This window comes from Calidris pugnax, unplaced genomic scaffold (assembly GCF_001431845.1).
Source record: "Calidris pugnax isolate Ruff unplaced genomic scaffold, ASM143184v1 scaffold171, whole genome shotgun sequence".
Classification (NCBI taxonomy): Eukaryota; Metazoa; Chordata; class Aves; order Charadriiformes; family Scolopacidae; genus Calidris; species Calidris pugnax.
Genome location: NW_015091064.1, coordinates 12550401 through 12563450, shown reverse-complemented (window position 1 = coordinate 12563450; position 13050 = coordinate 12550401). Strand labels below are relative to the sequence as shown.

Genomic DNA, 13050 nt, shown 5'->3' with positions numbered 1-13050 from the left:
TTGTTAATCTCTATTGGCTGCGATTTTCAATTATTAGCACTTGGCTGCAACTTCAGCAATTTTGCAAAAATATGAGCAGTCTGCATCATTACTTGAATTTGAATGTAGAAGTTCCCATTTTTCCTAATCTTTTCATTAGTCTTCTGAGCTGTGTCATATTACTGCTCTTGAAAAGGACATTGATGACATTATTAGATTTGAATGGTCCTCCTTCTGTATTTACTGGTCATATTGCAAATATATGCTCCAAAATCTTTTTTATATTGATGCCTTATTATATCTCACTGCAAATAGGTTACTAAAAAGAATACCTCTTCTGAAAAAAAGTTCATTATGTGATTATTTTTCCAAAGGCACAGAAAGTAAACATAAGAAATAGGAAAAGTATAAAAGTAAGGATGCAGAGGGGAAAAAAGGATTTTGTGACCGTGTGGCTTCAAGTTGAGTTGCATAATGAGGGGAGGACGTTGGTGATGAGGCCAGTTTGAGGAGCTGTGATTCCCTTTCAGCTTACAGGCTCTTTGCACAAATGCAGATGTTTGTGAGGTTTTGGTGTAGACAGGGTTGCTAAATTGGTCCGGGTCTAAAACATAGATCCTCATTTTCTTAAAACCACATTTTGTTAATGCAGTGAACTTCAGTACAGTGGTGGGAATGAATGGAAGATTGAGGAGCTTTAGCTGATTTTAAGCAGTGAAGATGTATGTGAATCGACAACGGACATAAATTGGAGTGAGAGGTGCTGACTGGATACAGGGAAGAGGCCATTTTGCTGTTGTGACAATTATGGATTGGTAGGAGATGCCTGCGAAGGTGGCATAGTCTGCATCTGTGGAGGTTATCCAATGCAGGGCTGGATAAAGCCCTGAGCAACCTGCTCTGCCCTCATAGCTCACCCTGGTTTGAGTAGTAAGTTGGACTAGAGACTTCCTGATATCCCTTCCAACCTGTATTATTCTGCAAGTCCATGGATTGTATTTCCATTTGTTTTGTTGTGTAACAATTTCAAATCGCTGAGCTTCTAAAAAGGGAAAATGAGGATAACTGTCTTTGGAGGGTGCATTATCCAAATGAGAACGACTGAGTTCTACATCATTGCTCAGCTGCTTTCTTTTAGTGTTTTACCTACAAACGGGTATGTATAAAATACATTAAGTAGGAAAGGCAAGCAAGTCTTCCTCTTTTCATAGTTTAGAGCAGGAATTGTGTACACGACTGAGTGTTCACTCCTTATACTTCTAGAAGTCCTTTGGATCTGTAATTTGCTCACATTGAAATCAATAGACGGCTTGCTTTTTTCCTTGAAATGTGAACACATTTGATTGCCTCACACACCACACCGTATTCTAGTATCCTAGTCTGTTTACTGAGGGGTACCTGTGCATCTCAAAGTTTTTGTTTTGTTTTGTTTCATTATAATTCAGTTCGAATCAGGAGAAAATCTAGACGGCGCTCGCAGTGGGGCAAAGGCATTATTAAGAAGAGGAAAGTCAATAATTTAAAGAAAGATGAAGATGATGCAAAGTTTGCTGATGATGAAAATCATGGAGAGGACAGTAAATTGCTGGAAAATGGAGAGCTGGAGATCAGCGCTGACTGCATTGAGGAGAATGGAGAGGAAACAGGAGATCTCTCGATGACAAATGATGAATCCTCTTGCGATATTATGGATATAGATGCAGAGCAGAGGCTTAACAACGGGACATCGGGAAAGGAAAACAATTTTGCATCCACAGAAGAAGAGAGTTCAAATGAGTCTCTGTTAATAACCGACAGTGTTACCCTGAGTGCTGAGAAGGAGTTAAGGAAGGACTCGACATCCAAAGGGGACTGTGTGAATGGAGAGACATCTGTACACAGCTCAGAGGGGGTACCTGTTCCTGCGTGTCATAACGGTAAAATGGAATCAGTTGATGCTGTTTCACCCTGTGACAACAGGGATGGGTCTAGTAACAGGCAAAAGCCTTCATCTGAAGATCAGCTGAAGGAGAAAACGGAAGCTTCCAGTGAAAGTCAAGGAGCTGATCAAGTGAAAGCTGAGTTACCACATTGCAGCAATAATGAAAAAACACTACAGAGCACAGACATTGAAACTAAAGATGCTGAAGCAGATAAAGAAGGTATAGCTTGATTTCAATGTTTCTGCCCTTATCTTAGTGTCCAAGTTAATATGTGTCTCTTTTTAGTTGGAATAACTTCTGTTGCAGTTATTACTATATGATATTTTATGAACTGCTGTGTATTTATTTGAAATTTTTAGTATGCCTACAACATTTAATTACACATAGATAAATTAGAAGGCCACCCGTGACTTGCTGTAATGTTATCTTAGGCAAGTAAGTGTATCTCAATATTTAGAATATTCTGTTTACTTTTTTGTAGGGTTTATGGGAAATATTGTAAATACTGAGATAAAATTTAAACAATAATTAAACATTTAAAAAATGTTATCAGTGCAGATAAATATATGATGTATGTTTTGGTCTGTCTATATTTTGATCTATATATCCTTTGTCTTACTTTTGTTAGAGATGTATGATAAAAATATCATTGACATTGGATGAAAGACCCTAGAAATCCAGAATGTATTTCTTTAAAAATGTTTACTCATAGCAAAAGCCAGATAAACTGTTGTTTATCTAATGGAGAAGGTATCTGGCTTTGGAGTTAGTCAACACAGTAACAGTGCAGCAAAAAGATAAGAGAAGGAGAAGGGAAATCCTGGTGGTGCATAAAAGAAGGGGCCGTGTCCTTTGAAGACAAGAGACATAGGTTCCTCAGGGAAGAGAAATAAAAGCCTTATGCATGATTGCCTTTTTAATTAGCGTTTCAGAATTATCTAAAAGAATGAAGTCTTCACTTCAAAAGTTAGCACTGAGATTTACAAAGTAAGTGAGCTTTAATGAGAGATCTGAATTATAAGAATATCACTATATACGTGTTAGCTGTGTTTGTACATACATATTTTCTCTAAGGGTAAGGAGAATGGTAGAAGAAAGGTCCTAAGAATACCAGAAGAAGAGTACGATGTATGTTAAGACACTTCTAAATTTCGTAGTTGAATTTTGTATAGAAGACCTCAGAGATCTGAATTATAAGAATATCACTATATACATGTTAGCTGTATTTGTACATACATATTTTCTCTAAGGGTAGGGAGAACAGTAGAAGAAAGGTCCTAAGAATACCAGGAGAAGAGTAAGGTGTATGTTAAGACACTTATAAATTTCGTAGTTGAATTTTGCATACATTAAGGATGGTTAAAATAATAGAAGACCTCAGAAAAAAAAGGGATTTCTAAATAGTTGAGGAGGAGAAAAACAGTGAATGAATGTAGGGAAAGAATCATGAGATAAAAAAATACTTTGTTCTCCACAAGCGGATCGGACAGCAGCTTTAATGCAGAGGTGGATGCAAAGAGACATGTGTCACAAAAGCACGAAGTTTTAGGAGTACAGCAGATGTTCAAGTGACCGTGGTGATGAAGACATGAGCAGCTTTTGAGAGAAAAATGAGGATTTGATTCACTTAAGCAGAAAGATTTTGAGCATTAGCTTAATATCTGAACTTCGCTTAGAAGCTGTATAATTTGACATTGCTAAGTAGAAGTGATACAATGGAAAAACTCTTTCAGTGACCTTCAGTTTTCTGTTGGGACTTCAGAGTTCAGTTTTAAAGATGATCAGTTTAATGTTTGACATTGCTAAGTAGAAGTGATACAATGGAAAAACTCTTTCAGTGACCTTCAGTTTTCTGTTGGGACTTCAGTTTTAAAGATGATCAGTTTAATGTGTGTTTTCTGAACTGTGGTTTTGTGTACCTGTAAGCATTCAGAATTCTGCAAAGCTGATTAATAACGTGCCCTGCTACCATCACGCTTATTTGGTTCAAAAAAACCCAACAAACCAAACAGGCAAAATCAAACCAAAGTGAAAGAAACAAGCTGTTCATTTTGAGAGACTGACAGTGCTGATAATCATTTTTCAAATTACAGGTATATTCAAAAGCAAGAAAACCCGAAAAGTTGCTATGGAACAGTCAAAGCCCACAAGTTTGGAGCAGGTCCCAGAGGAACCATTGGATCCCTTACCCTCTGTAGTCGTTGACCATGACAGACTAAAGGTAATGGAACCGAAAAATGAGTTGAGCTATTAATGAAAATGTCCATGAAAAACACTTCCTTCCTCTGTTGTGAAGTAACATTTCCTTTATATTTGACTGCAGACAAATACTATGGCAGCAGTAACTTCTGAACAGGATTTGTCAAACAGTGGGTTTAGGATGAAAAGTTAATAGAACTTACTGTCCCATCATTACTAGCTTTACAAATCCAGTAATGGCACAGCAGTCCACTATTTTAATTGCCGTTTTTTCAGGTACTCTTATGTGTTAATTGGACATGCCAGTTCCTGAGGAACTGCTGGGTGCCTAGTAATTAGGAGTTAACATCATCTTTTCCCTTCCCGTTTACATATACTTGGTGGAAAGGTCTGTTAGTGGATTGGAAAACAAATTGGAATTTGTGCTGATGTTTTAGCATCATAGACTGAACCCCTGCTAGTTAATTTTCTGTCAGTTTTGTCTCTTTCAAAGCAAAGTTACAATAAAATTTGCTGTCTTCTGTTGTGGAAACTAGCTTGACCTACTATGAAATTTAGATCCCACTTGCTGTGGAGTATAGATGATAATCTCTTTGGAAACAATAAAAATGTTATGAGAGGAGGAAAAAAAATCTTAAAATTTGCTATCTGCTGCCGTATAAAATACACACTTTCACCTTTTGTTTATGAGCAGCTTTACATGTGTTGTCCCCCCCTTTTATTGTACCATTTTTCAACATTTGTGAAATTCCAAATGTGTTTGCATTTGGTACTTAAAATTTCATGCCAATGCAAGTTCTTCAAAATGTCTGCTTTAGCTATCAAGGCAGTTTTTTATGGTTTGCTGTGTCATAATTGTTGACATTACCCTGGCTATACTGAGCATAAAACCTAAGATGAGGATAGAAGTGTGTGTATAAGCAGAGAAGTGAGTAGAGACATTGAGTCTGTTTGGATCTACAGTGGCCTTAGTGGTAGCCAGGTGGGGTCCATTTTATTTGTATATGTCCCTCCAAAATAGGGCTTCAGAAGGAGATAGTGTTTTTGACCTTAATAATTAAAAAAGATTATAAAAGCCCTCTTAACTTTACCTTTCGTTGTTCCAACAGAAACTGCTTGATTTGGTGGTTAAGAAAAGTGACAACCTGACTGTTGACCAACTTGAGAGATTGTATTCACTCCTCAGTCAGTGCATCTACAGACATCGTAGAGACTATGACAAATCACAACTTATAGAGGTGATGTTGAACACTTCCTTTTATTCTTTATCTGAATTTTGTGAGACTTTTTTCAAGAACTAAGTTAATCTATCAATTTATTGTTGTACTAGATGGCAAAAGCTTTAAATAGACTTTGAGGAAGGTATCTATAAGCAGGAAAAAATGTAGCGTACTAATGACTTAAAAGCCAGATGTTTTTAGTAATGCTTTCCTCAGAAAAGCGTTAAGAATTTAACATAAAAGAATGGAGGAAGAAGAGGGGAGAAGACAGCAGCACAGAGAAGCACATGCCAACAGAGCAAAAATGAAGTAGAAGCAGTTTCCACATTGGTGTGAATAACAGTGGATGTAGGGGCTGCTTTATAGACAGACTGAGACAACATTGCTGTGGTTGCCCCTACTTGCATTTGCCTAACTAGGCCAAAAAAAATGTATGTGCCTCTGCTTCAGGCAGTTTGCTGATTGTGATTTTCATAGAAGACCTTAAAAGTTTGCAAACTTCAACTAGATCAGTAAGTATACCCTCAGGAAGGTCCAGTATAGCACCATGTAAGGCAGTTGTCTGCTTTGCTGTCATCCTTTGTCCCTGAAGGTGTTTGCTGTCAAAGGCCCCTTGTCTGCAAACACAGTGAAGTTGGTCACTTCACCATTGGTGTAAGCTGATTTGACTATCAGTCCCCTCCAGCGTCGTTGCTGTAGCTGCAGAGGGGTTTGGATCAGCTTCCAGACTCAGCTGATAAACCAACACTGCGGGGGAAGAAAAGGACAATTGCTAGTTTCCAGTTGGATCACTGAACACTAAATATTTTTCTCCATGAATATTTTACAACAAAACCTGGAAAGGCCTTAACATGGGATATCGTAGAGTTCCTGCAAAATACTTTGCAAGCCATTTTCATGCTGTTCCTCTGCCATCTTCACCTAAAAATATGTTGAAAGTCTGTACCAAATGTTAGGTAGATTAAAAAGACATTTATCCAGCAGGAGTATGTAGAAACTGATCTTTAGTTTGATTTTCCAAACTGTGCAGATATGTTTACAGCTGGGTCACTGATAGCATAAGTGTGCAGTAAGACTTGCATTCATGCAGTGTGCCATTGCAAAGCTTTCTTAGTACATATTGAGTACGTTAATTATATGTGGCCCTAATGCACTTGGATTTTTCCATAGACTATCATAGCGCAGCGCTTTTCTGCATTAGTACTTCTTTAATTAGTTTCCTCTTTTACCATATTTTTCTAGCAGATAGCAGCTCATAAACAGAAATGTTTATTTTCCTATTAGTTACTTGTTCAGTTTTTTAAAATAAAAAATAGCCCAGTGAATGCGATTATGTAATGTAACTTTATTTTCTGTCTGCGTATTTATATATAATTGATGTCTCTTGCAGGAGATGGAAAGAACAGTTCATGTGTTTGAAACATTCCTGTGAACTCGTCAAGATGGGTGGGTTTATCCTCTCAAACTGCTCACGGGAGAGCAGTCCTCTGAGCCATTCAGTTTCCATTTGCACCAAGTATGTGCAGAGCCTTGGTCTTAAGTGCTCTCTCCTTTTCTTTCTGTTGAATTTGGTGCTATTGTCTCAGGTACCTGAAACCAACCAGCCTACAAGAACCAAACGGAACTTCATATAGTTGTATCTGATATAAATAAAGAATACAATGCCACAGCTTGGAGATTTTTGGTGCTACAGAAACTGTTCTCGTTTCTGCTCTTGTTCACTCTACATGCATTATCTTTGGGGAAACTTCAGGCAAAGTGGAGACCAACACATACAAGAGGACTGGAAAGAGCAGATCTAAGTTGAATATTTTTAAACAGGCAAACTTTTTTTATTTTTTTTTCCAATTTTTCTCTTCTCTGGGGTAACGGACAAAAAAAATCTGTTCTAAAGAAGGCAATGATGCATTGTGGTAGGAATCTTGAGTAACTGGATGTACAGTAATTTGAAGATGAGGCTCTCTAGAACTGCCTTTAATGTGCCTTTTAGTCAATTGAGAAAGATAAGGCTAATCATTTGGTTTGGATTCTAGCAAATGGCAATGTTAGAAAGCTGTCTTCAGAATGAAGATCTCCAAAAGGATGATTTGTATTCTCTTCATTGGATGGCAACTAGTATTTTGGTTCTATAATGCCTGTCTTACTCTACAGAACTAAGACACACTGAAAAAGCCACATACTTTACCAAAATGGTGAAATTACTTTTTCATTGGTATGTATTTGTTTTAGAAACAAGTTACACAGCGACACTCTTCTGTGTTGCTAAAAATGAAGCATTTTCCCACCATGTCCTTGTTTTCCATTTTGAAAAAAAAAAAAGCAAGTTTAATACTGGCAGGTTTCTTTCTGAAGTTCCGTGTTTGTAATATAGCTTGGACTGTGCAGTGCAGGTAAGAAGACACTATAGTCGGTCAAAGCCCTGGAGCCCAAGCTCACTTGAAAATAGAGCTTAAACTAGGCCTCACACCTCGGCCCAGGCAAAGCCTTGTCTGTGGGGGGACTGGAGAACAGCCTTTGGAATCGATCTGTTCGGACCAAAGTTCTCTGGGTCCGAATTGCGTAGTTCAAACCCTTTTCTTTCTGGCAACTGGAGAGAACAGTCTAGGCAGTTTTGAGAAAAAAAACTTTGTTTTATCACGAGCTCGGTATTAAAACGTTACCCGGGCTGATTTATGTCAAACCAACGTGGAAAGTCTTTTAGAGCAGTTGGTTGGTGTCACCATCGTGAACCGTTCATTGTGACTGTCCCTACGTAGCTGCGGAAGCGTCTTTCCAGAAATATGCAATACAGCCTGCTTAGTGTTTTTTTTAATTAGAGCAAACAGTCTTGGACTACTGCAGAGATACTGAGCTACCTCAGCTTTTTGTATTTTAGTTACCAACAGTGTTTATGGAGGACTGTGATCACTCTGCTCCCGTTGACAACCTGAAGCTAAGGTACTTGTCTCCACCTCCACGGCTGGTAGTAGTGTAGCGCTGCAGAGAAACCGAACCCGGGCCTGGGGCCACTGCAGTAATCCAAAGTGCTTTGTATATTATGGTTAAACAGAACTCTCTCCCTCTTAGATCTTTTTCTTCCTCTCCCCCCTGCCCCCCGAATGCCACTGTTTTTCTTTATAGCTAATGGCAGAAAAAGGTTTGAAGCGTTCATGTACGTCTAGTTACACCTAAATGCAACCCATGCAGAAACACTGTATTTTTTAGGTGGGAAAGTGCGATTAAAACCAACAAAAACAAGCAGAAAACACACTTTAAATGAGATTCTTTGATCTCAGATTTGATTATGGGATTTTTTTCCATGTTTCATTTAGTATTTATTAGCATCATACCTGTTTGAGATATTTTTGTGTCTGGTACATTAACAGCATTTTGTATTTTGATGGAAATTGTTACAAACTTTAAGATTTGATTAAATGAAATGTAGCAGATTTTTTGTAGCAAGTTTCTGATAAAAGGGGTTTTTGCAAGTCTCAGGTTCTTGCTGCAGAATTTTTTAAAAATATTTATTCCAGTTTCACTTACTCGAAGTTTTTGTTCAAGTAACAGCAGCACTTGTGGAAGATAAAACTGCATACATTTTTAAGAAGATAATAAATTTATATAAATTAAAAGAGTTGAGAATTTTAGTCACCAGTGAGTGTGGAAAGCAAGTTTAAGCTAATGCCTAGCATTAAAAATGGTTCTAAAAGGTCAGGTTTCTAAAGGAAAATTTTTACTGTCAGTTGTTGATTGGGAAAGATTGTAAGAGGCAACTTTACTAATTGAGGAGCTGCCATGTTGTCTTAGAGAAAAGTAGCTGATATCTGATGTTCTAGTGGACAGCTTACCTAAAATGATATACTCGCCTTCCTTGCCCAAATAACCACACTTCAGTTTTTGTTTTCCTTTACAGATGTCTGGTGGTTATAGCGTTAAAACAGCTGTTAATCTCTCCATGTGGTCTAAACTTGTTTACTCTTTGTATGTTTTTAATTTTTCTTTTTGGCCACATAGCATCAGCAAGAGTTTGTACAAATTGACCTCTCTTCCTTGTTTCTTGTTGTGAAAATTGCAAATAAACTCCTGTGTGAGTCCTTGCGCTGGGGTCAGTGACCTGGGGCTGGCCAGAAGGAAGGAGGTTTTTCTCTGGGCCTGGTGGGGCTGTCCTGGAGATTAAATAGAGTTGCTCTTGGGTGAAGTTGATGGTTCTGGAGTTAATTGTATTTGCAAGCTTGAATCTCACCTGTGATTAATTTTTTTGTTTTGTTTTGTGTCCTCTGTATTGTTACTTGATTTCCTCATATGCCAATGTATTTATAGGATTACTGTTTTTTGTAATATCTTGTCTTCCTTTTTTTTTTTTTTTTTTTTTTTTTTTAAGTTGGTGGGTCAGCTCTGGTTTTACCTTCAGTCTCCTGAATGGCAGGTCCTGCAGCTGATAGTCATTTATTTTGTTTTTATTTTGTTTTGGAATCACAACATAAGCTTGAATTTGGGCTTGTACTTGCATCTTTTTGTATCTTGTACATTGGGTTATTTAGACATTGGGGAGTCCTGTTTGGTTTCATTAACGTGCGTCTACTTTGTGGATTAAGTAGACTTCCTTCATCAACTATGGTATATTTTGGATTCTATAGTTTTATTCAGAACTGTGTTTAAATTGATGTTTTGCATTTTGACTTCATTTTACGTTAGTTCGAAGTAAGTTATTTAATTTTTTTTGAACTTCTGGAAATTTTGAACATTTTACTGTAATTTGTAATATAACTGCTGTGAAATACTTGAATAAAGATGACAAGAAAACACAGCTTTAGCTCCTTCAAAAATGTATGTCAAAGAACCGCTGCCTCCTGGCTGATTTCAGTCTTTCTCTTCCCAACACCTCCCCGATCTCACAGTTCAGGGGTTTTACTCTGGGATTTCACTGTTTAGTTATTTTGAGCAGTTTAGCTTTTGATTTCAGTGTTTGTCCATTAAAGAAGAAAGATTCTAGTGTTAATTTTGATTGAAAAAGTGAAATTAGCATTGCACATTGGTGAGTGAATAACGTAATTGCAATCAAGTTATGCTCTGTGCTTAGAAAACACGTGATGTTCAGTTGCAGGGTGCCAGCTGGGACAACGAATAGTGCCTCAGCATCCCAGTGATACCTGAGTTTCTAATCAGATGTTTTTTTAAAGAAACACTCTCTTTCCTCCTTATCAAAGTTGTTCTTACTTTTTGTGGTGTTTTGGGGTTTTGTTTTGTTTTGTTTTAAAGATAAACTTTCGCTATATGTAAGAATTCCTTCAGTGTATCATTCTCTCCCTCCCCAATAATTCTTGCACAGGAGAGCAAGCTGCCAGAGGTTGTGCAAGTGAAGAATCGACCCACAGCATACTCCTTGGCAGTTTATCCGGAGCTGACAAACATCAGGTGATGTATATGATGTGGAACAGAGTATGGGAAGCTGTTCTGTAGATCTGCTACAGCCTCTCTTGGGGTGTAGGACATAAACACACCTGCTCATTTTCCTCTTTCCTTTTCTGTGTGCCTTAAACTATGGGGCTCCTGGTTGAGGAGGAGGATGGTAGTAACTTAACTCACATCTGGCTCCAATTTCGCTTTTATATGCGGCTTGGAAAGCACAATTAGATATTAAATAAAAAATATATTCTATAAATATAATAATGTAGAGAATGATAGAACCTGGGCTCATTTGTATCAGGATGGTCAGGTGTATTGTTTCTGAATGGCCTTGCCAGTCTCAGCACCTCACTTAACACCATCCAGGGGGTTTGTGGTCTGTGAATAAAGAATGGAGGGTACGAGCTCTTACCTGTCTCTTTCTGTCTTTCAGGAGTGGCGATGGCCCCGTAAACAGAGAGAATAGTTTCAGGCCTGATTTCTGACCAGGGGTGTAAAATGATCAGCCAAAAGGGGACAAAACTGTGCTTTGTCTGGGCACTGACAAAAGGATTCTTGTCCAAATACTTAGTGAACTTTGACTGGTGCTTCAAAAGCATGAATTAGGAATAGCTGCATCACGTGTTGTTAGCAGAGCCTTAGGAAAAGCTGGTACAACACCTCTTTGTCCAGTGTTCACTGTTCCACGCTGCTGCTTTCTGCTGCTGCTTTCTGCCTTGAGTCTATTTTTGAAATTTCCCGTATTTCTTTAAATTTGCAGTGGTGCACATCTCCTGTTTCCTCTTTTAAGCCCCTTGGATAATGTATTTAAATAAATTAAAAATGAGATCCTTTTGTTCTGTGTCTCGGGTAGGATTTGGCTTTGGACTTGTAATATATGGGGTTTTAAGCTAGTGCTGCGTGTGAGCGCATTCTGCGAGCTAAATCAGTAAACTGATTAATGAAGCCAAACATTTCGGGGTTTTTTTTCTCCTCCTTTTATGCATCACTTGTGGTCATGTAACTATTATGTAAAAATGAGGGATTATAAACTTTAACACTAATTAATTCAGCCTCATTGCATTTCTAGGTAATTTTTTTACACTGTGATCATTTGCATAGAGAGTGTGTTTCCGTTGAACCCACTGCCAGTAAGTGGCTGTGACGACTGCTGAATTCCATTTATTTTAGGGATGCATTTGAGTTATGCTATATTGAGCCTTTCTTTAAATAGTAGAGAAAATCCTTTTCCTTTAAAAATATGATAAGCTCCTAAGACTTAAAATGGATTTACCTCTTTTAGTGGAATGTTAGTGTAAACCTGGCCATCGGCAGTAAAGTTTGCTGGTACGTGGGTGCTGATTCGACATAAAGCTTTCAGGTTTCAGGTGGAGAAGGCATTTTTGAGTTAATGCTGTGTTAGAAGGCTCCTCACGTTTAATTGCAAGAGTGGGGCAGGTTGGGAGGAGGAGGATTGGGCTCCGCATTTGGGGCATCGCTGCTGCGTCAGGAAGGACCTGTGGGCATCTGCAGGAGCTGGGTGGGTTCTGCTGCCCTGGACTCCTCTCCCAGCTTTGTTTTCTTTATTCCTGTCTCTCAGCAATAAGGAATTTGGCAGAGTATGTGTGAGAAATGTACAGGCCCTCGTGCCTGGATGGCTGCTGGGAGCGCTCACGCCGTTTGTCATCCTGGTTTTTTGTGGAGGTGAATTGTATCAGTGTAAAACTTGAATTGTGCTGTAGCCTAGGGGTGTTGGACTGTGTCTGTGCAGAAGTAGGAGTCTGTAGAAGATGACCTGTTGGCTTTGAGACTGTGGATTAAGAGGAAGGAAAGACTTGGGGAAATTTCAAATGGGCTCCCTTTGAAATATTTCTTCAGCAAAGGAGGTAAAGCAGAGACCAAAATATTAATCCTAGAAAATAGGTTAAATTTGGACTAGTTAATTTGCTAAGAAATTGAGTCTTTCTGCTTTAGAGGGAAAGAAAGTGATGCTGTTTTACTTCAGGAACTATTTCCCATCTCCAAAACCCCAGCTCTAGTTCTGTCGTAAAGGTCTTGTGTTCTCTTGCTGACGTTGTTACACCTTCTGTAACTTCCTTCTGTAGTGGAGGCTCCTGGAAGAACCATGACACCTGATTTTGGTGATAGGGAAGGACAAACTGCCAATCTGCTCCAGGTTTCTAATCAATATAATCCTGAAATGAGTTTTGAAGTGATGCCCACTGCATTCTCTATGACATTACAAAAGGTTTAGTGAGATAAAGGAAATACAAAGTGAATAGTCACATGTTGTATGTGACTATTTACATCAGTTTAGTAATGAATTACTGTTTTGTGTAGACATTTTAAGTATTGGAAATGGAAGC

At 38.3% G+C, this 13050-nt stretch overlaps 1 protein-coding gene across 1 annotated transcript in view; it reads left to right on the top strand.

Annotated features, from left to right (window-relative positions):
• The window catches only part of ATAD2B (ATPase family, AAA domain containing 2B), a 65207-nt gene extending 54709 nt beyond the window's left edge, over positions 1 to 10498 (top strand). The window contains exons 23-26 of the mRNA XM_014956884.1: positions 1425 to 2120; positions 3995 to 4122; positions 5210 to 5338; positions 6711 to 10498. Coding sequence (XP_014812370.1) covers positions 1425 to 2120; positions 3995 to 4122; positions 5210 to 5338; positions 6711 to 6752 — 995 coding nt within the window. The 3' untranslated portion in view covers positions 6753 to 10498. The remainder of the gene's footprint in view (positions 1 to 1424; positions 2121 to 3994; positions 4123 to 5209; positions 5339 to 6710) is intronic.
• Positions 10499 to 13050: the final 2552 nt, after the last annotated feature.